Below are 26,943 nucleotides of genomic sequence, written 5' to 3'. Positions count from 1 at the left end.
TCTGCTTTATAATAATAAACTTCATTTGAATCTTTCCCTCCTACAGAAGCTAATGATGTTCCCTGCAGCACTCTTAAGCTGAAGTCATTCCTGTTTATCGGCCTGACTTCAGATAAAGCCTTTACCCCCGCCCAGTGCAAACTTAGGGGTCTTTCTCATATTATAAATAATTTGGTTCAGAAGCATTACATGAGGAACAAAGGTTTTGGAAAAATATCATCTGTTTGACTTCAGCTTAATCTCTGTGCTGTGCTATAAATCTGTGCCTCTTGTTACCAATCCCTATTTTATGGAGTGTTCCCTTTATCAGTATTGCCAGGGTGAGAGGAGTAGTCACAGAAGAAGAAGAAAACAAAACGCCAGAGCTCTGTAATGAAACATACATTGTGGAATCAATATACTACAATAGTTTCCGAGCAGCTTTATATTCTGTACAACATACTGAAATCTCCTTTATAGATTGCCTTTGTAATACCAAATCTTTCAGTCCTCCACTGTAAGTCCATCAAAGATCCAACCAAACTAAGGATGGTGTAAATATTCCATGTAAAAACCAAAAAATCAGACTAAGTCAAAACTGATACCACTACCACCTCATGATAGGCTTGTAGTTCAAGATGCCTATTGGATTTCAAATCAGGAGCATCAGTCTGTTGATAATGTTCACAGGAGGAGCTGACCAAAATGAATGTGTTTTGGAGGCAAGTGTCAGCTGGTGTGATGTGACTACATTGTAGAAAGATTTTGAGAGCTGTCATGATTGCTTGGAAAAAGCAATATAATTTCAGGCCAACTAATTTAATCCCTTTGCCAAGAGATTTGCTACCACTAAGTCCAAACACAGAGATATCTCACTAGCACTTCTATTAAAGGCAAACTATGTGAAAGGCTCACTCCATTTTGACGGACAGGATTATTAGGGAAAAGCAATAATTTGCTGATGCCTTATTTTCATACAATTTTTGGATACAACATTAAGGTTAGCTGCGAGGTCAGCTCTCCCCTATCTCCCCACCTCAGGATGGTGTGGTTTTGGCAAACTCCACCAAGAATCCTTTCAGCAGTATTGTCAGTGTTAAAAACACAGCACATATCCCTGCCTCAGGAATAAACAGAAATAAAGCTCTTCCCTAAAGTAACCTAACCAGAATTCATTCCCCCCTACTTTTTATTGTTTCGTTCACCTCTGTAAAGCTTTTCAGCATTTATATTCATTTTACCCTGTCAAAGCTGAACAGGAGTAAGATAACAAATGGTTCTGGTAGCAGCTGTCACCACCTACTGTCTGTGTATGCCTGTGTGAATCTCTAAATGGAAATAAAGTACTTTAATAACACATTTTCTCTAAACTGTCCTCATGGATAAAGTTACTCTCAAATCAGTCCATGAATGCTTTCCAATTCAGTGCCCACTTCAGCCTGCATCTCTGCCTCTCCTCTGCAGAGTCTATATAGGTACGTAGCAATATGATTTAAAGACATTTCAGATAGAAAATTCTTTAACAGCATACATTCTGTGCCTGCTGCTTGCCTGTATTAGCTGCTTTTGCTGTCTGAACAATCTCCTCACTTGCCTAATTTTCTAGCTATAAATTAATCCAACTGTCACCGCATTTGTGTCACTGTGTTGGCTCTAGCCAGGAAGCACCTAGAGTCACAAATTAGCCACAAATTGCTCTGCCCTCCCTGTTCCTGTACAATACCTTCCAGGAGCAGATGGCAGCTGGGAGGATAAATACTTCCAATTTCTTAAGGGCCCTTAACATAAACCTCACTTAAAGATGGGCTCTGAGACACCACTTGGCATTCAGAGACAAGAGGCAGCATCACATGTTGGGGTTTATCTGCTATTGGTATCACGATGCATGTGATACATGTGGGGAGCTGTGGGGTTCAGGGACCTAGAGAATTTTTTTCCTTGTGTTACCTGCTGAGGAATATACTGCAGGGACCTTGTCTCTGTTTCTCAGTGTTTTTAAAACATGTGGTTTGCATGTGTTTAGGTCAATGAGGCTTTTGATTGTAAGTGACAATCAAATATACTGCTTAATGTATACAAAGTATGGAGAAAATATTTGGTCACTTTGAGCACCTGTCACCTAGAGGTAAATAATTCAATAGCATGTGAGGAAATCAATTAGAGTTAATTAGAAAGTGGCTGGTCTGTTTTGGCATAAAAATGATTGGAAAATATGGTCTGTCCATTCTGGAATAGGGATTTTGGTCCTGTACATTCACATGAGTGAGGGAATATGTTGTTTTATGGTCAACACATAGTATTCCTTTGAGGGAAAAAAGCATTTTGTAAGCCAGATATGTAACAGCAGTCCAGGCAGGAAGAATGGGGACACAAATCCTTATAGACAAATAGTCATGCAGTTCCTCAGCTTTATTTCACGGGGACGAGCATGCTGGAAATGTCTAGAAGATTAATAGATTCAAATTCAGTGATCAAAAAATGGGACCATGTCCAAATGGATCATTATAACAGATTCCCACTCTGTCCCATAAGCCAGATTTGAGCCATCTGTAGGCTTCAAATTCCTGGTCTAAAATCTTCTGCAGCCATAAAAGACAATAAGTATCAATAGAGAAAAAAGAAAATAAATTTCTTGGTTTTGCAGCCTAAAAATGCAGTGATGGGACTGTAGGGAGAGAAAACCTGCTGATTATCAGGTGGTTTTTGTGTGGTTTTTTTGTTTTGTTTTTGGCTTTTTTAATAAGCAAGTTAAATGAGTAGGCTGCATTTAGGAAATTACTTTGTTATTAGAGATTAAAAGTATATTTCTAAACATTAAAGTGAGCATCTCGCACTCAGGCTTTGGGGGATCAGTGTCTGTTATCTTTGATGTTCTCTGTCCAAGACCTGGTGCAGTCCCAGGATGTTTCTAGATGACCTGTGTTGATGATAGGGATAGATAACTTATGAGTCTGATTTTTAGCTCTGGAGTTGGTGCTAAAAATAAATATATAACCTTTCCTATGCTGTCCCTTGAGGACTTTCATGGTGGTAAACTGTTTCTAGTCCTTGCACAACTCTTCATGGTGAGAGGGGACAGGGGGAACTCTATGAAGTCCCACTTTTTACCCCTTTCATTCCTGTGGATGATCAGGAATTACAGTCTTCGTGGTCTATAAAGCAAGGGGAAAAAACCTGTCTGTCATTTTTCTAATGTGCTCTACCGGTGGGTAGAGTACTTAAAATGAGCCTCTCTGCACATAGGTATTTATATAGTAAATGCTCATTTTTTGTTTGTCACGTTACAAAATTGATGGCAGGCTAGGTTGAACCATGCTGCCTGATCCTATATTGGGACATAATTATGTCCACAAGGCACTAGTGCCACAGCCACTCTAAAAATATTTCATTTTTGCAGTTATTGTTGCTTGGAAGAGACAGCGTGGTCTTGACAAAGTCTTCTCTATAAGCAGTGAATCACAAGCCAATGAGCCACAGGAAAGGTTAATCTAAAACTCAAGGTGTGCAAAAAAGATGGCACTAATGTTTATCTCCCTGCCATAGGAACGGTGCCTATAATAGCCATCTGTGGAAAATGGAGATATTCCAGCTTGTGGAAGGCACCACAACAGCACTCTGGTGAATTAATCACATGCTGTTTGAGGCCTTTGCCTCACACGTGGGATGCATTTCGTGTCTCTGAGATATTCTACACCGAAAGCTGTGTGCAGAGATACAGTGGACTTCCTTCTGCGTGCGCCAGTCATGAACCTTTCTCATTTATTTTTTTAATCACAGGGGGAGGATTACTCTCAGAACAACAGGGGCTGAAATTTAAGTTTGTGCACGTTTTAAACAGGCTGATGTTTCTGAAGTATTTTATGCTCTCTGATATTAGGGGATTAGCTTGAGACAAGATCTTGCGATCCTCATAAAGGTTTAATGTTATTTTGTTGCTAAGCTGTTAATAATTGGCTAGAGATTTTATAGATATACATATGTGGCTTCCACCAAGGTTTCAAGCTAAAGAGTGATTTCTTGTACCCTTCACATCCAAGTCCAGATGTTCAAGTCCTATTTCCCTATATTCTAGCAGATGGATGCTAGAAATTTAGGGAAATATACAGTGGTTTTCACTGTAGTATATATAATATATTTATTATTGAGCTAGGAAGTAGAAGAGTGAGGGCTATTGCCCCAATTTCTTCTGCTATTTTCCTCATTATCAACAGAAAATACTTGATTCTTAAGCTTTAATGGTGAGAGTTCTCCAAGGGAGTGTTATTTTTTCCCTCTCCCAGGCCAACTATAATGCAGCTGACTAACACCAAGTCCCTCCTGATTAATTTAATGGTAGTTAAATAGTGCAGAAATAGTGAGAAGCCACCATTTCTTCTGATGAGACTGCCTTCCCGGTGTCTGTGGTAATCAGCAGCATGCTGTCCAACACGTACAAGTCTTTAAATTAAACAAGCATTTCAATTTTCCTTTCTGACAAATAATTTTCCTGGTTTTTTTCAATCTAATAAATTCAGTGCTAGACTTTCAGAACTGCCTGTTATTTGCACATCTGAAAAACAACATGATTTAAATAATGATGATACCACATGAATATATAGATGAATCTAGAAAAAATTTGGCTTAAAGAGGAGCCAAGAAGTGCATGATATTTGTGATATGTAAGGTAGCACTAATTTATACTATAGAAATTTAATCCTATGCGTGTAGTTTTCTGGATCAGTCTTTAACTCAAAATGTCGTAATGTCGGACTAAAAACCTTAATTTACTTAAATCTGAAAAATGACTGTAAACATTTTTACACCGGAAACCATAACTTTGAATTTTCATGTTACATGTCACGTCTCTTCACCCATATGGGACAAACAACCACGCTTCCAATCACAGAATAGACAAAATGTAGACAATGCAGAGAAAAGCATAAAAAACAATGCAGAAGTTTATAAAATGTGACTAGGAGGAAATACTATAATGATTGAATTTACTTAATTTAGAGAAAACTGAAAACAGGTATGCTAAGAGGTTGCAAGTAAAGAACTAATGTGGTGGTTAATTGCTCTTCATGTGAAACAAGGATACAAAACCCACAATGGGCTCTTTTGCACCATAGAAGATTGGGAGAAACTTTCTGTCAGCTTGCTGATAGAAATGAGAAGTCTGTCTCACTGTAGATTTTTAGAAACAGAGTACAGAAGTGTCTTTTAAGGGATATTTTGGGTTTTGCTTCTGAGGAGGGATGGATTAAGAGACTGCTGAGAAGCTCCAGCTCTACAATTCCGTGATTTCCCAATCAGTCTGCCCACAATGCCAGGAAAGAATTCTTTAATCTCTGCTTATTCTTTCACCAGTTTGTCTATTAGTTAGCCTTTCCATTTCCTCTTAGGGGGAGACAAGTACTCCTTTCTCCTCAAGTGACAAGTGTTTTTTGTCCCCATCACAGTTCATTTCTGAGTGTAGGACAAAAAAAAAAAAGCATGAGGATGGAACTTTGTAATTTTACTCACTCACTGCTATAATATTTATTGTTTTAAAATAAAATACCTTCAATATTGTAGGAAAAAATAGGGATAGGATATTTACTTGTCAACTGCAAACCTTTCATGTTTTACAAATGATTTGGATTAAGTTTGACAGTATGGTACTGAAGCAAGTGCAGTTGGACCCTTTTTCAGGATGTCAAGCGCATAGCTGAAGTGATTGAGGTCAGAGCAAAGATAAAACATTACTGAGAGTCCAGACTCCAGCTTGCAAGTCCTCTATTCTAATCACCAACCATATTCCTGGAAAATGAAAGTATCTTTTTTCTTTCTTTCCTTTTTATTTGAGAAGCAGACACTGGCCTTTAAAATGCTTACAGCTACTAAGAGTGCCATTTTTGTATCATGGAGAAAGTCAAGCCCTCATCTGCACAGTAAATGTTAGCAGTTGGGTTAATTGTGAGGATATAGGGCATCTTTCAAGGTTTATAAGACAGCTATGTGCTTGGAGATACTGTTTTCAAAATACTCTAATGCTACCTCTTTGAAAGCAGCCTTTGGCTGCAGAGTGCTACTATTTAACAGGTTTAACATTACTAAAAATTGAGAGGCCAATGCCATTATTAAATTTTGTTCTGCACACAAGCAAACAGTTTATCATAGTCTGTTCCCAGCAATTGTAATCCAATTTTTGTTATCTTACATTGTTTAAAAAAAAGAGAGAGAAAGATACTGTACATCAATCTGATAAAACCGTTTAAATAACTGGGGCTTTTTTGTGATTATGTTGGTTTTATAGCAGCATTATGGAAACACGACAGGGTAACTAAAATCTGATTACGTCTAAGTCCTCGCCCATTATGTGATTATTATGAACCATGACTTCTGCTGGCACATTATGAATTACATGGTCATAATACAAGGGATTTCCAATATAATTAACTGAGATTAGCAGCACTAGAGAAATCTGGGAACAATGATACAACTTTGAACAGTCAGTTTTACTGTAAATGCTGTTAGCTCTGGCTTCCAGGAAACAGGAGGCTGGTGGACGTAACCGTGACCCACCTGCTGGGGTTTCCTACACCTGCCTTCTCTTCCCTCTCCCTGCGAAATTAATTGCAACCTTGCCAGAGTGCTAGGAACGCATATTTTTTACTCTTTTCTTCTCATTTTACACTGATAAAGCTCAAGGCTCACTAAGATTTTTTTAAAATATTGAAGGTCTTTAGATACCTCCTGTTTTTTGGGAGGAAGGGGGGAGGGTGGCTCAGCCCAAAACTGGAAAGGGCTCTACTTTTAAAAACATAGGAATAACTACTTATTGAAAAATAGACTGTTGAAGACAGCTCAAGTCTGAAAGTTCGAGCACTTCAAGACAGAAAGTAATTAAAATCACAGATCAGTTTCAAAGATCATAGCCAAGGTCATACTGTTTCTTTAGTATCTTAGGCAGGCAAGAAGTCTGTCTTTCCATGGACAAAAAAAACCCAAACAAAACACACACAAACAAAAACAAAAAAACAAATCATAACAAAAAACCCCAACGGCTTTTGAACTCTGAGCTGCTGCAGAGAAAGCCATTTATGTCCAGAGGATGTTGCTCACCACTGGACCTGTCCCTTCTCGTACAGAAAGAAAAAGATTTCTACACAGATCCAGTGTTCATCTTCTGGCTTTGGATTAAAAAAGGGGAACAGACTGCGTGATGGAAATGTTGTAGGGAAAACAAGATAATAAAATGAACCTTTTGCTTAACCAAAGAATTAAATGTTTCACATTGTAGTGGATGGACAGCTGGGGCAGTGTGGCAGCTCCCCTGATTATTGAGATACTGTTTGTCCCTGATAGAGGTGGGTTTAAAAAGAAAAGCATTTTTTTCCCCCCACCCTATGGGACTTAAAATGCCTCTATATGTAAATACAACTGAATACTTAGAGAAAAGTACAAAATCAGCTAAGATTTTTTTATGCAGTCCTGTGTGTCCCTCCTGTGATTTATTTACAGCTCTTAATTTTCAGATTTCAGGTGGAATTTCAGTAAACCATACACATCCAAGGTTTGTGCTCCTTGTTCACTTTGCTATTATTGCACCCAGTAAGGACAGTGACAGCTTTTCTTTTACTTTGCTGTGGTGATCACACGTCTTTAACCCCATACCTCCAGTGCTGTTGAGAACTGCTCCGCTGCTGCTGTGTAGTTCTTCTGCCTGTAGCAAGCACTGGCTTCCTGGAGTGTCATCTGAAGCTGTTTGTCAATTTGGGGCAAAGTGCTGCCATCAGGTGCACTCGCAGCATCTGCTTTTTTAGAGTCATGACACGCTGATTGTGTGCTTGTAGACACCACAGGCTCAGCAAACTCAAAGGAAATATCCTCCTCATCAGTGTAGACTAACTCCATTTCGATGTCCATTAGGATTTTCAGAGGAATATGAGACAGAGGTGTTGGGATAAACTGATTGACACTCTCTAATGTTGTTTCTTCCTCTTTCACAGCTAGTTTTTCATTGTCTTCTGCTTTCCGTTTACGGCTCACTGTGTTTACAGCATCACTTTTTTTTTTCTTCTTTTTCTCTGCCATTTTTATTCTCTCCATTATGTTTCCTGCTGCTCCATCCCCAAGGTGGTTTTTGACCTCTTGCAATGCTTCTGGACTATCATTCAATTTGTTTGCTGCTACGTTTGATTTCTTACTACCATGCCTTTGCTGAGAGGTTTTATTCTTGCCACCCATGCTTATAAGACGTTTTTGGGAGTCAACGTTGCTTTCCGATGCCGTAACTCTAGCAAAGAAAGAGTCCTATGAGAAAATGTAGAAAAGTTAAGAATACTCAAATGTTGCAAAGCCAAAAAAGTATGTAAATGCTTTCTCTACTAGGCATGTTGTAGGCACCATTATGAGAGAAAGCTCTTCAATAATTAGTACGTAGAATATCAGACTTGCTGTGATGACTTTCCCTTTCCCGTGTAAAAGTTTAAGGCATCTTAAATATTTTGATTGCTCTCAATAATGAATGTTTATGTAAAGTAAAGCCAGTGTATCAGTTTTCTATATGTGCAAGGAGGAGGGAAAATTTGGCTTTAAATCAAAAGAAAAACAACCAAAACACTGTGACTGATCGACTCGTGTCGTATGTTGTTATGAGGTACAAAAAAATCATCGTGGCCTGATTTTTGAGAACTGGTAAGCACAGTGGCTGAGGTCAGAAAGGGGTGTTCAAAAACCAGGCAGAGCAGATGCATTTCAGAGGGGCATGAGCTCCAAGTGGGGTCTCAACTTCAGCTGCATCTGAGCCAAAGTCAGCTCTGGATTTGGGTTTCCAAGCCATTTCTTATTGAATGGTCCTCAAAGGGCACTGGTTTGTTGCTATTAAGAAGCAACCCTCCCCCAGCACTTAACAGCCTAATTCTCAGTTCAGGGAACAGATAGTGGTTTCAAGCCGATACCACAAGGTGCAGAATCAAGTTCATAAGCCTCTTCTCAACACCACTCCCTGTACAATAGGAAAGGTGACTTGATCTGCATTTTAAACTCATAATTGTGCTCGAATTCAACGGAAATGTTGATTTATCATCTGCCTTTGCTGACTTCAGAGTGAAAAGGTGGAAGGCACAGATAATTTTCTTCTCAGGTTTTCCATCAATTATAAAAAGTTTAATTGTAAACAGCTTTAATGGTGACTATCTTCCAGCATGGTTTGTTAAGCATAAACGTTCGGCCTCTAACCCTGTGTTGTTGTTTAATAGACCTCCATATGTTTAGCACCAGTTCAATGTACTTAACTACAAGTACAGATTGTACAAAGGAAAGATACATAATAAATGTCTTTCTGTTCAGCTAGAAACAGATTTTAAACAATAAGCAACTTGTTGAGTTTTAGTGAGGGCCCTAGAGTATGCATCATTGCACTTGGCAAAGCTGCTGGAATGTGTCCTGGATGCTGTGGTATGGTGAATCTTTTATTTTTAGGGCAATAGGTGTTAGGCAATGGGCTTAAATTTACAGAACAGGATAAAGGGAAGAGATGAGGGCATTTGAGGCCATGTAAGAAGCTGATACGAAATTTTAATGTACATAGGGTTTCAAATCTCTATCACATATTTTTTTTCCCATTGTCCTGGCTAAGCCAGATTGCAGCCAGGCCTGTCACCAGCCCTGAAGCAGGGAACCTGTTGATTTTGACATTTGTTCACAACCTCCAGGCTGAAAACTTTACTGTAGCAGAACTGCTTTGTAAAAAATTATTCCTCCTTCCATGACTGTAAGAGAAAGAGCAAGAGGTGAGGGGATAATTGTGTGATTTAAGGTAGTTTCAGCAGACGTTTTTCAGCAATGTGCTGAGCAATCACAACTCCTACTGAGTTCAACAGGGATGGAAAACCACCGGCCCTTCCCAGATTGTGCTCCGCACTTGTCAGAATAGAGCTCAAAGGAATCATATTTATAGGGAGCTATTTTGAATAGCAGCAGTAAAGCAGCTGGAAAAGGCTAATGTACTTGCATCTGGCAGCAATTTTACCTGTTTGTAAGACATTCAATCCCTTTTTAAAACAAACCATAGCATAATCTAAAGATTGGAAGCGGCTTTTTTCAGTGCTGGCTTCAGCACTAGGTAATTTAGGAAATTATGATTTATCTTCCCTGTGCAGAGCACAGAGCAGATATACTCCAGCCAGCACCAGGACAAGCTGGGGGGATGAGCCTGATGACTGTGGTGCCATGTCATGCCAGCAGATATGGGACCCGTGATGGACCTCCATGTGGCCCTGCAGTAGATGGCTATACCATGTTCTGGAGGGGCAACACAGGATTTTCACAGCCTCTTGGGTGGGCTGTTCACTGTGGGCCCTATAGAACTCTAGAAAATGAAATTTAAGTGTTTACGTCAGAAAAAAATTTGCAGGAATTTTCCTTTGACCAACAATATAGTACTGAGAAGCCCTCAAGGGAAATTAATGGACTCTTCTCATCAGAACGCTCACAAAGGCAAAGCCCTGTGTCTGATGTGGGGTTGATATCAGTATGAGTGGGAAATTGGCTGGTCCAAGCTGTTTGCCATGGAACAAAAACAAAGCAGAGCACAAGCTGTGAAATACGGACCAATAATGCTTTAATCACTATAAGGATATTTTTCCAGTGGACCAGCACCTGAAATGAACTTCCCTGGATCAAGTGGATTTATATTGCTTCTATTGTATTTTTAGGTATTCAGGCTGATTAACATAACTTTGGGTTGTGTATTGGAAGCACGTTATAATTCAGGAAGGCTTATTTTAATCACTGCCTCAATAAAAAAACAAATCCAGGAAAAGCTTTTAGAAAATCATTATCATTGTCAGTTAAGTATTTTCCTGAAAGTTTGGTTAAAATGTCTGTTTTTTTATTTTGGAAGCGTTTACTGTAAAGTTCTTCTAATGAATCACTATGCAGGGGAATACAAATAGACAGCTTAGTGCCATTGTCAGAAGGAAGCTACTCTAAATGTATGAGCTCTCAGGAATGATCTTCCTGATCAGTCATAAGCAGGTTCAGCTTTCTGCATATTTGAGGGTTAATCTTTGCCAAGAGACCTCTGTCCATAACACTGCCAGCTGCTACAGCTAAGTAGGTTGTTGGGTCTATTGGTAGGGAAACCACACCTCTTCAAATAGGGAGGCTTACCTGAAAAAAATACGGATGCAAAAGGAGTGTAAGATCATTTATCTTTTAAAATCTTCAGGGTTTGTCCGTTGATTTCCCAATATATCTAAGAAAACGTTCTTGGGGAGAGTGGCCTGCCTACTAGATAATGTAAACTTCCTTATGTCCATGATCTTATGAACCTTATTACTTATGCTTTTTGTTCTGTGTCTAGTTTGATTCTGCTTTCAATACCTTCTCCTATTATCTTACATCAGATTAGAGAAGAACTTGCTGATAAATCACACTGGCACTTCAGCTGGCACCTATTTGTTAAATACTTTGCCAGCTCTTTGAGCCTTTTTTTCTTCAGAATTCAAACTTGAATTTCAACCAAAAAAATTGTTTGCCCTTAGAGTTGTGAAGTAAAAGCTTTCTAAACACCAAAGACTGCAGTTCTGTCTTCCTGAATCTGCATACAGCAAGGCAGAACCACTGGGCTACATCCACCATTGATTTAAGTGGAGGGACAGGAGAGAGAAATTTCTTCCAGTAGTTCTCAGAGGGGATTAAGCTGCCTGAAAACTGGACCATTACATTGCTGTTACCAGGTCTTTGGGGCATGAATTCTGGGGTGCTTCAAAAAAAGGTAAAAATTTCAGTAAAATCTTTCAGCAAGTAACACAAGTCACTATTTCTCAGGATCACAGTTGCCTCTTATGGCAGAGGCTGTGGAGAAAGCCTCAAATTCAAGGATATATTTCAACCCAGAGAGATCTCTGAACAATAAGTCTAAGTTACAGCTTCCTCCAAACGGCAGAATGTGGCTTCAGGTGAGGAACAGGTAGTGGTCCAGCTTGCTGACTCCCCAGTGTTGGCCTCCTGGATCATACACTTGCATGGCTTGGAGGTTTAAGGGGATGGTATGACAGCTGGGAAGTGGAAAGGGAACTCAACAGTTACATTTCTTACTCTGAAGGAGGTTTCTTATGCTGACCATTCAACAGTGGTCCAAGTGGACCTGTGCTTTGACATTGAACATGCCTCATAAATGCCTTGCTAAAACTCAGAGACAAATTAGGCATCAGATCAGGAGACAGCAGTAATTCTCCTTCCCCCCATGCCAATCAGAACTGGCAGGGAGTTCTGTTGTCACTATTTTGTTTTATTTCCACTTCCTCTGCAGCATAAGGTACAAGCTGCCTCATTCGGGATGGTCTGGCTATATGTACCTCAGCTGCTGTCCCAGAAGCTCTAGTCATTAGTGGTCCATCTGTATTTCATGCTCTCTGCTGTGAATGTTCAGTGCTGCATAATTTCTGGAGGATAACATGGCAACGTTTTTCAGCCAGAGCATGACTGTATCTGCAACACACATGCATTTTGTGCAGATACCCCATCTGTCTTTCAGTGAGCTCATTTGAGTACCAGCAACCATATAGTTGTGTCAGCCTGATACCCCACCCAGCTTAACTTGCCCTGCTAGAAGATACATAAAATGGCAACTGCTGTATTAATATACTACTTAGACAGTGATGATATTTTTCCAGAAAGGTATAGGAACCGAGCTCTTTCATCTATAATAGCCTTTTTCTCCCAGAAGGCCATTTGAAATCACAGGGCGGTCATCTGCTACAGTTCATTTCAGTGCCAATGCTGGAACAGACGAAACTGCATCCAAAACTATGGAACAAGTATAAGAAAATTATACCACTGGTACTTGTACAAGTGTACAAGTGCAACTTGTGCACTTCTCACTTCTTCAATGTCCTCTAGTACAGACAGAAATATAGTACTATAACAAAACACATCCAAAGCCCCACAACGGATAGACATTAGCTACCCTTCTCTATAATAATTTCACTTGTATTGAATTCCAGATATCCTGACCCATCTGTATGGTGAGGATGCTCCAGTTTTATCACTTAAAAATGAAGCAAGATTTATCTATATTAGATTTACAGACATTCTGAATGAACGTGTGCACCAATGAGAGCTATGCTGAGATCTGAACTGGAGATTTTTCCAGTCCATCTTTCAGCGGGATGACTTTTTAAGCACTTCCTTTACTGCTGAGTACCACAAAGGCTCAGACAATCTATTGATGATGAAGGTCAGCACCTTCTTAGCAGCCCATAAAGCGAGTCTCTCACAATCAGGTTTCAGACTTTTTAAGATTCTAGCCATTTCTTTAGGCAACGAAGCAACCTAGTTCTTTCATCTTGCTATTTTTATTGTTTGAAAGCCTGAGTCACATCTGATCTTTTTATTTTTAGTTTTCTTTTTGGAAGAAAAGCAAACAAACAAACCACACCTTAATGCTTTGTTGTTGTTGTTGTTGTTCAGTACTCTTATTTCTTTGTGAAAGACATAAGTAATGGCTCATTCAGTGTAAAATCAGAACTCCTTACATTTTTCTTGCTGTGATAAGGGCACACTTGCCATTATTATAGGTGCATTGCTACACTCAAGGTTTTGTCAGCGCTTCCACTCCAAACACTATTTTCATTCACTAGATTTAACCTGTTAATAATAATAATAATAATAATAATAATAATAATAATAATAATAATAATAATAAATTGGGCTCTGGGCTGAAATTTGACAAGAGTGTTTGTGTGTTTTTCATAGTAGTTTGCAGGGATTTAACTATATTATCCTAATTGCTCTTTGGGGCTGAAACTCACATGTTAATTTTTTTGTGTGGTGCTGAGTACAGAAAAGCACTAATCTTATTAGGTTATAGACATAAGAGCAGTATTAAACTATATTAATAATTACTGTTCACAACTATCAGATACGTAGTTCACTAGGCACTCTTATGTGAAGACAGTAAGCTGAGGCTTGCTCTTGTACGAAGTAAAACAACTCCAGTTATTTATATTACAATAGCTTAGGGAAGTTAACTACAGTTGAAAGTAAATACGACAGAAACAAAATGTAAGAAACAAATCCTGGTTAAAATACTTAACATGTCTTTAAGGGTAATGTTCAAAAAGAAACAGGAAATACAACTAAAATAATCAAAAGAAGTTTTGACAAGGTATGTTAATGATATGGTTGTCATTACCTTCTTGAACAGTATTTAAACATAGGGAGGAAAGGATGGCATGAGGATCACTGGCGTGTGTGCAGAAATCTATGAAACAGCTGGGCATTGATTGGGCAAAAATGGAAAATAGATAACTGCAGACTTGGGATAGTCTTGAATAGTAATGGGATCTGCTTCCTCTCCTTCATGAATCTTTTCCCTTCTTTGTTATATGGTTTGTCTGTCTTTCCTGCTTGCCTTTCTGGAATTAAGGATGTGGACAGCCATGTAGAGCCAGCTGTGGTGATTTCAGGGGCTGCTTCTCCCAGCTGGTCAATACTGCCCTTTTCTTCTACTTCTGCAGCTCTTAGTGCATTTCTGTGCAAATTAAAACAGCTTCACAGAAATACCTGGGATCTGAATGAATCTATTTCATTAGGCACTGAAACAGCCTAGAAATACATACCATGAGCTAGAAGTACCCAATATGTCAGCCATAGGAGAGGGGAGAAAGAGAGGGAGAGAGGCTGAAGTGAGAAATTTCTGCTTTTTCTGTCTTCTCTGGTGAAAGCTCATCATATGTATTTATTTGTTTTGTTGGCTTAGCCAAGACTGCATGCTTTGGTACCTCACTGTCAATCTATAACCAATGTTAATGCAATCTTTTTAAGCTTTAAGGCAGCATCTTAAAAGGTTATAGTACTCACTGAAATGGGTGAGCCAATGTCATGTGAGAGCTAAAACAAAGACTTCAGTATTTTCCATTTCTTTGGGGCTCTTTTCCCTCGGTGTGTTCTTTAGAGTATTATTTTAAAACTTTGTGTTATTAAGTATCACAGCAAAAGTTAACTGCCAACAATTTAACAGCAAATCTGGCACCTTAATGTACTGTTTATTGTTGTAGAGATGCACAAGGATCTTATTCACAAGTTGTTTGAATAAAATCATAGCTGTAAAAGGACAATACGATAAAAACTACTATTCAAAATCAAGAAGCAGCATATCTCAGGGCAGTGAGGCAAAGCAGATACAGAAAAGAAACATCAGTGATCACAACCTGGAAGAAGGAAAAGGAAGATTCAGTACATAGAGGGGGTTCAGGATATGTGGTTGGTAACTAGTGCGACTAAGGAAAAATGAAGAAAGAGTGACTGAGGATGATTTCTGCATATGTTTTTTAGACTCTGTGTAACTGTCTTCCTTACAGTCCCTCCTAGTGAAATACTTCCTCTGGAAGTGTGGGAGAAAAATACTGAGAGACAAAAAGAGACAGCAGGGAAAGCGTTTCAGCTCTGTGTAATGATGTCATCCTATTAGCACAAAGCCATGCATTGTCAATTAGGAAAAAAAGGTCAAGGCTGTGTCTGACGGGGATGTGCAGCCTTGCTAGCCTGCCTCGATTGGATCCGGCAGCTCAGCACAGCAGGAGCAGAGCGGTTCATTTTCATAACTAAAGGGCCACTGAGAGAAAAGAGAGAAAATGGAAATGTTAAAATTATGAAGGTTTCTACAGCAGGCTCCTGAAAAGTGGAGTTGTGAGAACAGATATTTCCTCTGTGTGAGGAACAAGGATATGTGTGTGTGTGCCTAATGCATAAACTGACCAGTGAGTTTAGGGTAATCCCTAAATGAAAAGGGATGCAAAGACTGGTCCTACCACTGAGACATGCTGAAAACAATTGAGAGGTTTTGTTTTGTTGTTGGTTTGTTTTTTTGTGTGTGTGTTTTGTTTGTTTGCTTGTTTGTTTGTTTGTGTTACTTCTATATTTCCTAGTTCAGTTGGGAAGACAAGAAAGCAATTTTTGAAGAGATTACAAAGCAAATGTCCAAGTGTCCTACTTGCTCTCATTCTGAAGGAGATGAAGAACTATTGATTTTCTGGAAAGATTGCTTTGAAATGGTGGGAGCCAAGTACTTCTAAAGAACAAGTGCAGAGGGGCAAAGTTTGGTTTAGGAGGGTTGCGCAGACTGTGCTGTGGGCTTGATTAGATCTGCCAACATGCTATTAAGAGGTCTACATCTCAGAAGTGCTCTGGGCAGCCCTGCCTTCAGGAGGAGGCAGGAATTCAATGAGAGCTCACAGTACAGAGAGTGCTTGCTTTCACTTTACAAAATAATCTCATTCCTATGGGACCAGGCCCTAGGAATGCCTAAAACTAAAGGAGACATTAGCAGACTGGTAACAACTTCCATTACGTATTGTGTGATGCACAAAACATATCAGCTGTCAGATCCACAGCAAAGAAGATGCGTGGCACCTTGCAGGCTCTGAAATCAAATGCAGAGATGTGGCTGACTTTACAGATCCTTTTCTTTCTCTAGCTATACCAGACAGCCAGGTTACTGTGATTGAACCCAATCCCTGGTGCTGGTCACCACCCCAGGATGGGTGTCCTCTTACAGTCCCCTCAGTTCTGCTCATTAACGCACATTAATTGAAGAGGTGTGTTAGATGACAGCTACCCTTTTAGTCGTTGGTGTTTCTGTTCACCAGATGCAAAACACCACCACTACATCTTGTGATGTTTTATTTGGGAAAACATCAGCTGTGACATCCGAACTCCTTATTAGGACCAGCCCATTTAAACAAAGACAACTTTGGTAGAGATCCTTCTTTCTGGTTACACTAACAATGTAACAAGAATTAAGCTGGGGTATACAGAAGCTTGGCAAACTAGTGTTTAAGAGCTTTATTAGTCACTATTTTTATTGGGCACTTGGTAAAAAAATCTAATATTTTTCTTTATGTCCTCAATTCTTTGCTCTTGTAATAACACAAAAAATTCGTCAAAACAGTCAACCAAAAGGAGCAACATGGAGAAAAGGAAGGCATGAGAATGGGAAGAAGAAAAGGGAGTCAGCAAGTAGAGCTCTGATAAACTAAGAAAAATATTAGAAAGGCCAACATATCAAGATGCAAAGTGAATTTTAGCAGACTGAGTGTCTTTTATCTGTATGTCCTTCCATATTGCTCCACTTCCCTGTAGGGGAAATCTCCCTAGATAGATGTCATTAACTGGAATTCCTTTTCCTCATATTCCATTGTCATGGTTTTTATTTATTTTGTGGTGGTGTTCTTTACGACTGTTGTATCTGTTTTTCGATGTAAGAGCACTAAATGGTGGAAAAAGTGTAAAAAACCCAGTAAAGTACAATCCAGGGTGAGGGAACAAGAGACCAGACAGAGAATGCTGGCAAGCCCCTCCTGCTCTTCTCATAATAAGGATGCTCTTGTAGTAGGGGTCCATGGAGATCACAGCTTAAATGAGAAATTGGAAATCTTAAAGACCTAGTCCAGATCTTCTGATGGTATAAATTAACATTGATCTGTCCCAAAGATTTTAGCAAGCCTGGAAAGATGAAAGCTGATGACTCTTTTGACCATATATGGGTTCCTATTATCAGAAATTAATCATTGCAAAGAAGACCTGGCAAAAAATATACCTTTATACCTCAACAAGCGAAACTAAGTCCTCCTTTGCTAAGTTAGCTACTGAATTTCTATGACCCTGGCAGTACAATTTGTCTTGAAGCTTCTGCTCAAGTGACCCTTAAAAGCAGTATTGAAATTCTTCTACTTGGGTTATGGAGGCTAATAAGGAGTCTGATAACTGGTGGGAGGGCACTGAAGCATTCATGCACATGAAATCATATGTACATCTATAACCTGAGATTTTTCTGATGCCATGAAAAGAAATGCAGAACTACTGATGCCTAATTCTGTGAAACTTTCTGAGCCGTTTCTAGACTCAGGTATCCCTGCAGTGAGTGAAGGTTAGATAAGATGTTAATTAAAAAAACAAAACAAGCAAACAAAAAAACCCAAAAAACAAACACCAAAAAACAACAAACAAACAGAAACCCACCACTAAACCAAACAAGGTGAAGAGGTTTGTTTCCAAACGAGCAAGGCTTTTTGTTTACCTGCAAGGAGCTGTCCTAACGATTACTGTTCACTGAAGGTAAGGGCTAAACTGAAACTTAGAGCTGGCTTTATTGAGTGGATTATATATACAGCAGTCAAAGTATAGCATGCGTGGGTGCAAAAAGAGGAACTTTTCTGGTGGCCATAAGAGCTGTTAAAACAGCCGAAGCATCATCATCAGGGACCAATCTGACTTGGAGCCTGCTTGATTAAAAATAAGAGACAATTTTCTTATGACTCCATAATTCAACTGAATAACTCAGTTTATTATGTAATACTACTTTGTCATACAGAATGATCTGTATGTTGAAAGCCCTGTTCAGTCATAAACTAATTAATTTTCACGGCAGGACCAGTCCTGTGAAGTGCTGTGCTTCTCCAACAAGGAAGTACAATAACTCACAGGGTGAGGCTGAATTTCCCATTAGATATGTAATTAAATATTATGAGTCCCACTGGGATGCAGAGATGTTAAGCAGAGGTTTTAAATGAGTTAGGCATAGCTGTGCATTGGTCACTCTGTCTCCTGATTCAGAGCACAATGGTGGCAGCTGTCATTGATCCATCCTCTAGGCTGCTTCATACCACCACTAGAGTTGCCTTACATTAGTGTTATACCTCCAAGAGATTTCATCTTAAATAAAGTATTTCTTTAGTAATGTCACTCAGAATGTGGCAAAACTCAGAGGTCAGAATATACAATAAAGCATTTGGGTAGTTTATCCACTTCCTTATTTCACTAGCTACTTTAGGAAACCGTTTATGCCATTTCTCACAGTTTGGAATGATGAACTTTAAATATTACTAGGCAAAAAAAAAAAAAAAAAAAAGAAAAGAAAAAAAGAGAAAAAAGCCTGGAAGGAAGGGAGAAAGGCAGAAAGATAAAAAACTTACGTGACACTGGGTGAAGGACATGCTAGTAACTTGGGGATTACATTAATTACCAAGATATTTTAATGCTTTCCAAAGTTAATGCAAACCTAGAAAATTTAGAGTTAGGGTTTCTGGGGTTTTCTAATGTGTGTATTGCAACCATGCATTTCACCCTTAATTGCTTTGTAATTTGACATGCAGCAGCATAATAGTGGCAGCTGAAGCAAATCTAGCAACAACTGAGAGATAAAGCATGCACAGATGAGAGCTCCTGACAGGCAGAAGTTCAATTCAGCAACTTTGTACAGGCTATAGAGCTGTAACATAAAAGTTAGCAGGAAAGAAAAGGTTGTGAAAAAGGACTGGTTAAAATAGCTCAGATTAACATTCAAGGCAGTTCTTTGACAGCTTTTAGTTTCTTGGTGTGGCTTCTGGTTTTAATTTCTTATTTTAGCTTGGTGTCTTAATTTTCCAGTGAAGAAATTGCCTTTTGTGCAATTATTTAAATCTTTGTGAATGTTTATTACCTCTGCTGCATTATTTTTGTTAAAATGAACTTTAACCTTGAAGTGTTACAAGAACAGTAAGGAAATTTTTCTTCCTTCCTTGTATACAGTACAAGTTCTATAGGTACAAATTTCTTATTTAGGATGTGCAAGTGAACCTGGTCTTTCACATGTTTGTATGCAGTGACACAAATTTGTAAGAGGAATGACAGCCAAGGGAAATCCAGTGGTGGCTGTGAGCCACCCCAAAAAAAAGGTAAAAATTAAAAATTATCCAGCAGCTGATTGTAATGTCGTTTTGTTCATTTTATTAAATGTGTGGTTGGTTCTTGCCTTTATTTCCTATAAACTACACTGGGACTGGAGCCAAGGCTGTCACAGGCTAATGCTGATTCTGTAGCCCATGCTTTTGTAACCTTTAAGTTACGCTACTCTAATGTTTTATTTTATGACCTTCCTGAGAAAATTCTGCAAAGCTCCAATGGATGCAAGACATTGCAACCTGAATATTAACTTGTAATAAGGTGACTGAACATGATACATCATTTGAAAGAGAACTATATCAGTTCCTTTTATCCAGCTGATTTTGCCAGGAGAAACCTGTAGTGTTTGGTATGGCTTCACCTGGGATGCAAACATCATGTTACAAACTTGGCCATTACTAGAGATCTTCCAAGGTGTTCTCTTAGCTCCAAAATTTAGATTTAAAGAGGAATACGGGTTTAAAATTGCTTTTGTGTCCTGAGTACAGGTCACTTTTGGCCAGTACCCCAATCTATTGAATTAACAGGCTACGGTACATTCAGATTTGGAGGGTGAATGACAACTTTGCTTCCTTCTATCATTTGCTATTGTAAATATCTCTGGAAGTTATTCTTCTGAAGGTCTTACAAGGTGGCCATGAAAGATTTGAGTGATGTGACTTATTCATGTTGGTTTTAAGTTACATTAAATTGTTTTTATTTAATATCAACCTGCCTGTGAAAGAAGCAACAAGAACCAAGGTGTCAGTTATCCTCCCCAGGCCTGAGGGGTAGGAAATGGGGTGAGGATGGTGGCAAATCCCTCTGGAATTACCAAAACATAGGTTTACCCTGGGCCCAGCATTCTGCTGCTATAATTTGTTCTTGTCACACTCTGTGTATCATGAAAAAGGAAGCAATAGGGGTGGGTGCTGGACTTCCACCTTCCTCAAAACCTGCCTGCAGCCACATTACAAACATTTTGAGGTGGCAGTCTATGAGTTCATCAGCTCCTGCCCAGAGGCATAAATGTCTTTTTAAATTCTAGAAGCACACATATGTTCTTATACACCTGTATACATAATTGCAAAGTGTCTTTCCTCCTTTTTGATGTTGAGTTTTCTTTTTAACTATTACTGTCTTAATGTTGACCAACCATGAACTGCACATTTGGAAAAAACAGCACTTGCTGCTGTCAGAGTGACTCGGGTTGGAAAAGAATAAATTCCAGGTTTTTCATTTGTGAGGCTGAGTAAAGCCATTAAAGCTTTAACCCTCAGTTATTCTCAGCAAGGTGACATTTCAGAGGGTGCTGGAATTAAGCTAATAAATAAGTAGGGGAAAAAAACAAAACTGAACAACAAAACCCACAGCAGAAAGCTAACACCAGGACTTTGAGCAGGGTCTGCTTTGCATCCTGGCTTCTGTGAATTCTTGACGCAGCTGCTCTTGCAGCTGTATTATTTTCAAAGGCAATCTGAGCAATGCTGTGTAATAGCTTCATTTACAGAGGGACTACAGAGCTAACAGAATCCTAAAATCTTCAGACTTTTTATAAAATTTACATCCTGAAATACCATATTTAAGCTATTTTCAATGTTTGAGTTTAAATGGGCACAATTGGAGTTGATTTTTATTTTGTTTTTCAACTGGTAGTTATTACATTGAGCAAGTGTTCCTCGCGGTCATGGTCACACACATGCAGCATCTTAATTTTATAGAAGTAATCTCAGAGTCGCATAACATTAGAAATGTGAACAAGCAGTGACAGAGTAGAAATGCGGAATGTAACAAAACATTTTACATTGAATTTTCTGCATCTTCTTTCAAAACAGCAATGATTGATGGAGTTTCCTTATTGATTGCCTTACTTACCATTTCAACCAGTTGGTAAAAGCCACAGTGACTTTGTCAGAGCAAAGATAAACCAATGCAAAATGTTTTAAAGGACTCAATTTCACATGTGTCTGGTGACCACCCATCAAAGTTAGTCATTGGTAACATTTGAGTACTATAACCACAGTATTTTGTGTATGTTTTGTAAGTAGTTTTGCACAAGTATGGATATCCTGGCAATACCACCCATTTTCTCAGATATAGCTAGTGACCTTTTAAGGAGTAGGCACTATAAACAGAACATATCAATAAAATGCTTCATTTATTGATTCTAATGTGATGAATTAAAGTATTCTAATACCTGAAACAGTGCAAGTACAGAATGAGCAGCATGGCCACCTTGAAATACAACTGACATCTTATTTATCAGTCTGCTTACAACTTGACTTCTAGAAGGTATGCAATTAGATGATAATCTTGATATTTATTTTAAAATAATGTCTCTAGCCCTCATGGCTGCAGGAAAAAGCTTGGAAATATAACTCAAGTATCATGTAAGGGCTCAGGGAATAAAAAGAAAGAAATAAAAGAATGCATTTGTACAAAAAGCATATAATTTTTATCTATTTAGATGTTGCCTGCCTGAGGATATGTAATGTTTAAGGTTAGCAATGGTGAATGACAGCGGAAGGGTTTTATTGGGTAGGTACTGTAATAAGAACAACTTTTTTTTCATTCTAATTATACTTCACATACATCTTTCTGGTAAGTGTGGGTAGATCATGTGATTTCTATGTCTCATGGAGTTAATAAGACTTCACTTCTTTTCCGTGCCTCATGGATCAACTTACTAATATTTGTGAAACACACAAAAGAATTAGAATGATGAATGTCCAATAAATAAATAAATATATCTCCATTCATTAGCTCAGGAAAGCTCTGTTTTGTTTCAAGAAGTGATTACTGAAAACGCTTTACCATGTATTTTATCAGCAAACAAGATTGCATTAAGTGACAATATGTTAAAATTATTTGCCTTCCATTCTTTAAACTTTACTGGAAAAAAGTTACATTTTCTTTTCAGATTGTATTTCCCCCATTATAAACCAGATGCATTTGGATAAATAGATTTGGAACATATTATTAAATTAAATGAAGAAAAGGAAACATAATGAAATAAAATCCAAGTATCTGAAAAAAAAAATAATCTTTTCACAGGCCTGGAGTGGAAATCTAATGTTCCTTCTCTACTTTATTCTAGTATGAGGATGACAGGTATTCTATCATCATCCAAAGTAGCATCTGAGATGCCACTTCTGATCTGAACAAGAATGGGTGTCCATTCATGGAAAACCAATTTCAAAATCCAGTTAAATGTATTAAATCTATTTCTACATTGTGCATGTTGTTTGTGCTTAGTACATTTATTACTGTTATTACAATATAATTAAATGGTGCCTTCTGAGATCAGGTTCCTATTATACTTCTACATTGCTCATTGTAAAAGACGTTTTTAAATAGACCAAGCAGAAGAAAGAAGAGTATCCTTTGTGGTAAAATGGGGTATGGAAATGAAGCACAGAGAAACGAATCCTACTTGGTGACACAGAGGAGACTGGTGGCAGATCATCTTCTTGCTTTTAGGGTTCCTGCATTTGCTTTCTCTAAAAATGGGAACCTGCTGGAAGGTGTCTTGCTTCTATATAATGGGAAAATCTATATCCCCACAACCTGACTTCTGCCACCTGCATCTCAGACCATTGAGTGTAAGTAGAGGTTTCTTCCCGTCTTGACCACTGAGGGAGGTATATTCAGGCTCATCAGGACTGGAGCTCCACTGATTACATGTGATTTAAAAAAAAAAACCAAAAATGTTTTAACAGTTTTTAAATAGGTCTAGAAAAGGGTTTTAAATAAAGTCCTTATTCGTTTGTCAAGACAATAAATTGCTGAACGCACTTAAATCAGAGCAACTTGTTAACCTTACTTTCTAAAGAAATTCTGCATATGCATTTAAAAAATGCAGTAAAATATGAAGTCTATACTGCTTCTAACCCAGACAAAGAAACCTTGTAATTGCAGGCCACAAAACAGAGCTGATGGGGGAAAGACACACTGGACAAGCATTTCAGAATAGAGTGGAAAATGGCATAACCTTAACAGACATCAGTCCCATCCCAGTGCCAAGCTATCCTCCTAGGCACCGAGGACTAAAGAATCTCATGACTAGAGGGAGACAAGTAAATAAGAAACACAAAGCAAAATCAGCACAATTAATCAAGTAGCTAAGATACAAAATCTCAAAACAGAACAAATGTGCCATATTGCTATAAATGTGGTTTTGTAGATAAATGAATAAATTTACTGGCAAGCCAGCTTGTTGGGGTTTTTTTTTTTGTTGTTTCAGTAGTTTCAGCCCTATTGCTTCCTCTGCACATTTGCTTCCCCAGGTGCAACTTAGATATGGCATCTAAATTTTCCTACTTTAGCTATGCAGTTGAGGTGAAACGTAGAGGAATGAATCATTGCAACCAATTCACTTACTGAAAAAAGTGCAGAGCAGAGCTAAACAATTGTGGGGAAAAGTGCAGCAGGGCTAAAGCAACAAAGGGGGAAAGAAATGAAATGGAAATGCCTAGGGATTCAGTAAAAGGGGAGAAGTATCAAAGATCTGAGGAGGGAATAGAGAAATAAGGGAAGATGATAGGAATATGCAACATGTAGTTGGATGATGAAAAGAATTAATGAAGCCAAGTTTCCTGTGCCTTCGTAGCTAGGCTCTCTGGAGTCTAACAGCATGCAAGCTCTGATTGCAGCTTTCCCCATAGTTGGAGTATTCACAGTGTGACTCCCTCATGTGAGTTTTCCTAGTGTGTATTTAGGGGGTTGTTGATGATGCAGTAATTCGGAGACAGGATCTAGGGAGATCCAGATAAGCAATAACTAAACCTTTTTCCTAAAAAAAAATTTCTAGTCAAAATAAAGAGAGACTGGAAGGAAGGTGCAAACCAAAAGTGAAATAAAAACAGAGAAGGACCTTCTCTACCTAAATCTTCAATGCTGTGTTGTTTTGGTTTTAAACTTAAATGACTAATGGGAGAGGAAAAATATTCTGGATGGAAAGAGACTGGAGAGCAGTTGAGACAAATTCCCAAAAATATCCATATTGTCAGATGAGATGCCCGAGTGGAGATGGCTGAGATGTAAAGAGGTTTATTTTAGGTGATAGAAACAAAGCATTTGGGGTAAGTGGGAGAGGTGATGATTGGAAGAAACCAATTGCAGTCTCTGGAAAGTCCTGAGGCTGGACTGTAAAATTGGGTCAGGTGAAGAAAATGAAAAGCTGCTCCCTCGTTAGTCCCCATTCCATTCAGCGTGAAGGTAATAGAGGAGGAGATGTGGGTTTCCTCTGTGATGGCCAGGAGCCCTCTGTTCCTTCCCAGGACTGCGAGTACAAAAGCTACAGTGAGCTCAGGAAAAGGAAACTATCAATAAACTGTTACTCTTCAAAGGTAAATGTTCCAGATGTGATCACCTAGCCCCCACCTAGACCCTGTCTGTGCATAGCCCAGAGACAAACAGCTTGCTCACTTACCGGACAGGTCTCCGTCTGCTGTTGGCAGCTGCAGTGGCAGGTGGAATGTTTGGGGGTTTGAAAGACAACATTCCAGGGTTTCCTTGGATACCCTACCGGCTGCTGTCCCACTCCTCCCCATGTCTCTGCCTGCTGTTCCCAGCATCCCTGCATCTTTACTACCCCGTGTTCCCCTGCATCTCTGCTGTTCCCTGTGTCCTTACCACCCAGTGTCCCCAGCACCTGTGTCCCCACCGCCATGCTCCTCCTCCATCCCCGCCACCTCGTGTCCCCTACATTCCCGACATTCTTCCTATTGGAACCATCCGGTGTCCCGCATGACTCCAGCTTCTCCATGTGTCCACCACCACTCATCCCCAGCCACCACGCTACCTGTCACCACTCCTTCACCTGGAGACTCCAGGCTTGGACACATCTCAGTGGCTGAAATCAAAGGTGGCAAATTTGTGCAGTAAATGAGTCTTCCCAGGATAAGTAGCAAGTCTAGCTCATCCAACTTGCATTATTTACGATGGGTGATGGGTCTATAAGGGGTAACGAATTTGACACTTGCTATAAACTTGGTTGAGGTTACCACTCTAAACTTCCTAATTGCCAATAAAGACCTGATCAATTATTAAAAACATTTACCTATGTGAATCTTAGCATAACAGAAATGTGAAACAAAAAAAAGAAGCAAGAATCACAAAAGGTGAAGTAATCAGCAGGCTTATTATAGATACTGTCAGGTTGCTCAAGTGCCCTGATTTGAGTTAAAAAAAGAAAAAGTACTAGTGCAGATGGAATGCTCATAAGATATAGTCAAAGTTGCTAGTCCAAACAGCATAATTTTTAAGGCTAAGCATTCCCTACACAGCAATGTTTGAACCGAATGTTTTTTATGGATGCGATTAGTTCGCATAGTTGTGTGATTATGCACATGGGATCTGATTCACGGGATTGCTTCTTTCTTCCTCGACAAAGGATAGATATAAGAAAAAGCCTAAAAAGCTTTGTGCTGGTTAAAAATATTCATGAAAAGTAAAACTTCAGGTTTAGAAAAGCCACATAAGGAGAAAAAATGGAGTTTCCAGATCTTTTGAAATTCCAACTGTGCAAAGAGTTGTAGCGTTTAAGGCTCATAAAATAGATTAAGAAACCAATGACATACACGAGTGCATTTTTTTTCTCTGCTCTCTGTTTGGCTATATATCAATAGGTCTTCTAGGCAAAAGAAAAGTCTTGCTGACTACATCAAAGATTCCTTACTAGGAACAGAGTTTAAAAAATAAAAAGGCCTACTTGTTAAATGTTTATCAAGTATTTTTTTTAGTGGAGATTTTGTTCCTTCACTGAAAATATGCACCCCAAGAAATATCTCTTTTGGCTGAAAAATAGACAAGAAAATAAAGTAGCTGTTTTTTATTAAAATGCGAGTGATGTAAGAAGCAGGCTGTGTTGGTCTCTCTGATATATAGCCCAACCAGGGAGTACAAATTAAATACAAGGACATGAAGTGTCGAGACCACACCTTTCATGAGACATTGAAACAAAATTCTCAAATCAAAATGCTTTGCTTTTCATCTCCAAAATGGCTTGTCTTAAACACTTCCATGAAAAATCACAGGTAGGCAGAGGAGGGCTTTGGAGAGGGACCAGGACAAAGGTCAAGGCATTGGTGTCCAGCATGGGCAGCCTTCATGGAGCCGTTATGGCCCTTGGTGAATGGGACTCGGTCACGTCGCTGCTATGTCCATCTGAGAGCAGTAGAGAAAAGAAACATTGACATCAAGTAATCTTGTAGGTGTTTTCCGGTCAAAAGCTGTGCTGCTACATTATTTATTGAAAGTATGGGTTTTATAGTTCTAGGATGATTACACGGC

At 38.9% G+C, this 26,943-nt stretch overlaps 1 protein-coding gene across 1 annotated transcript in view; it reads right to left on the bottom strand.

The window, feature by feature from the left end:
• SPATA16 (spermatogenesis associated 16) overlaps nucleotides 1-25,131 on the bottom strand; it is a 95,307-nt gene extending 70,176 nt beyond the window's left edge. Inside the window, exons 1-2 of the mRNA XM_013370262.3 lie at nucleotides 25,082-25,131; nucleotides 7,615-8,253 (exon numbers count right to left, since the gene is read on the bottom strand). Of these exons, the coding sequence (XP_013225716.3) occupies nucleotides 7,615-8,187 (573 nt within the window). The 5' untranslated portion in view covers nucleotides 8,188-8,253; nucleotides 25,082-25,131. The remainder of the gene's footprint in view (nucleotides 1-7,614; nucleotides 8,254-25,081) is intronic.
• Nucleotides 25,132-26,943: the final 1,812 nt, after the last annotated feature.

Source organism: Columba livia, chromosome 9 (genome assembly GCF_036013475.1).
Source record: "Columba livia isolate bColLiv1 breed racing homer chromosome 9, bColLiv1.pat.W.v2, whole genome shotgun sequence".
NCBI lineage: Eukaryota > Metazoa > Chordata > Aves > Columbiformes > Columbidae > Columba > Columba livia.
Note: the sequence above shows the minus strand (reverse complement) of the source record. Positions and strands in the feature narration are given on the sequence as shown.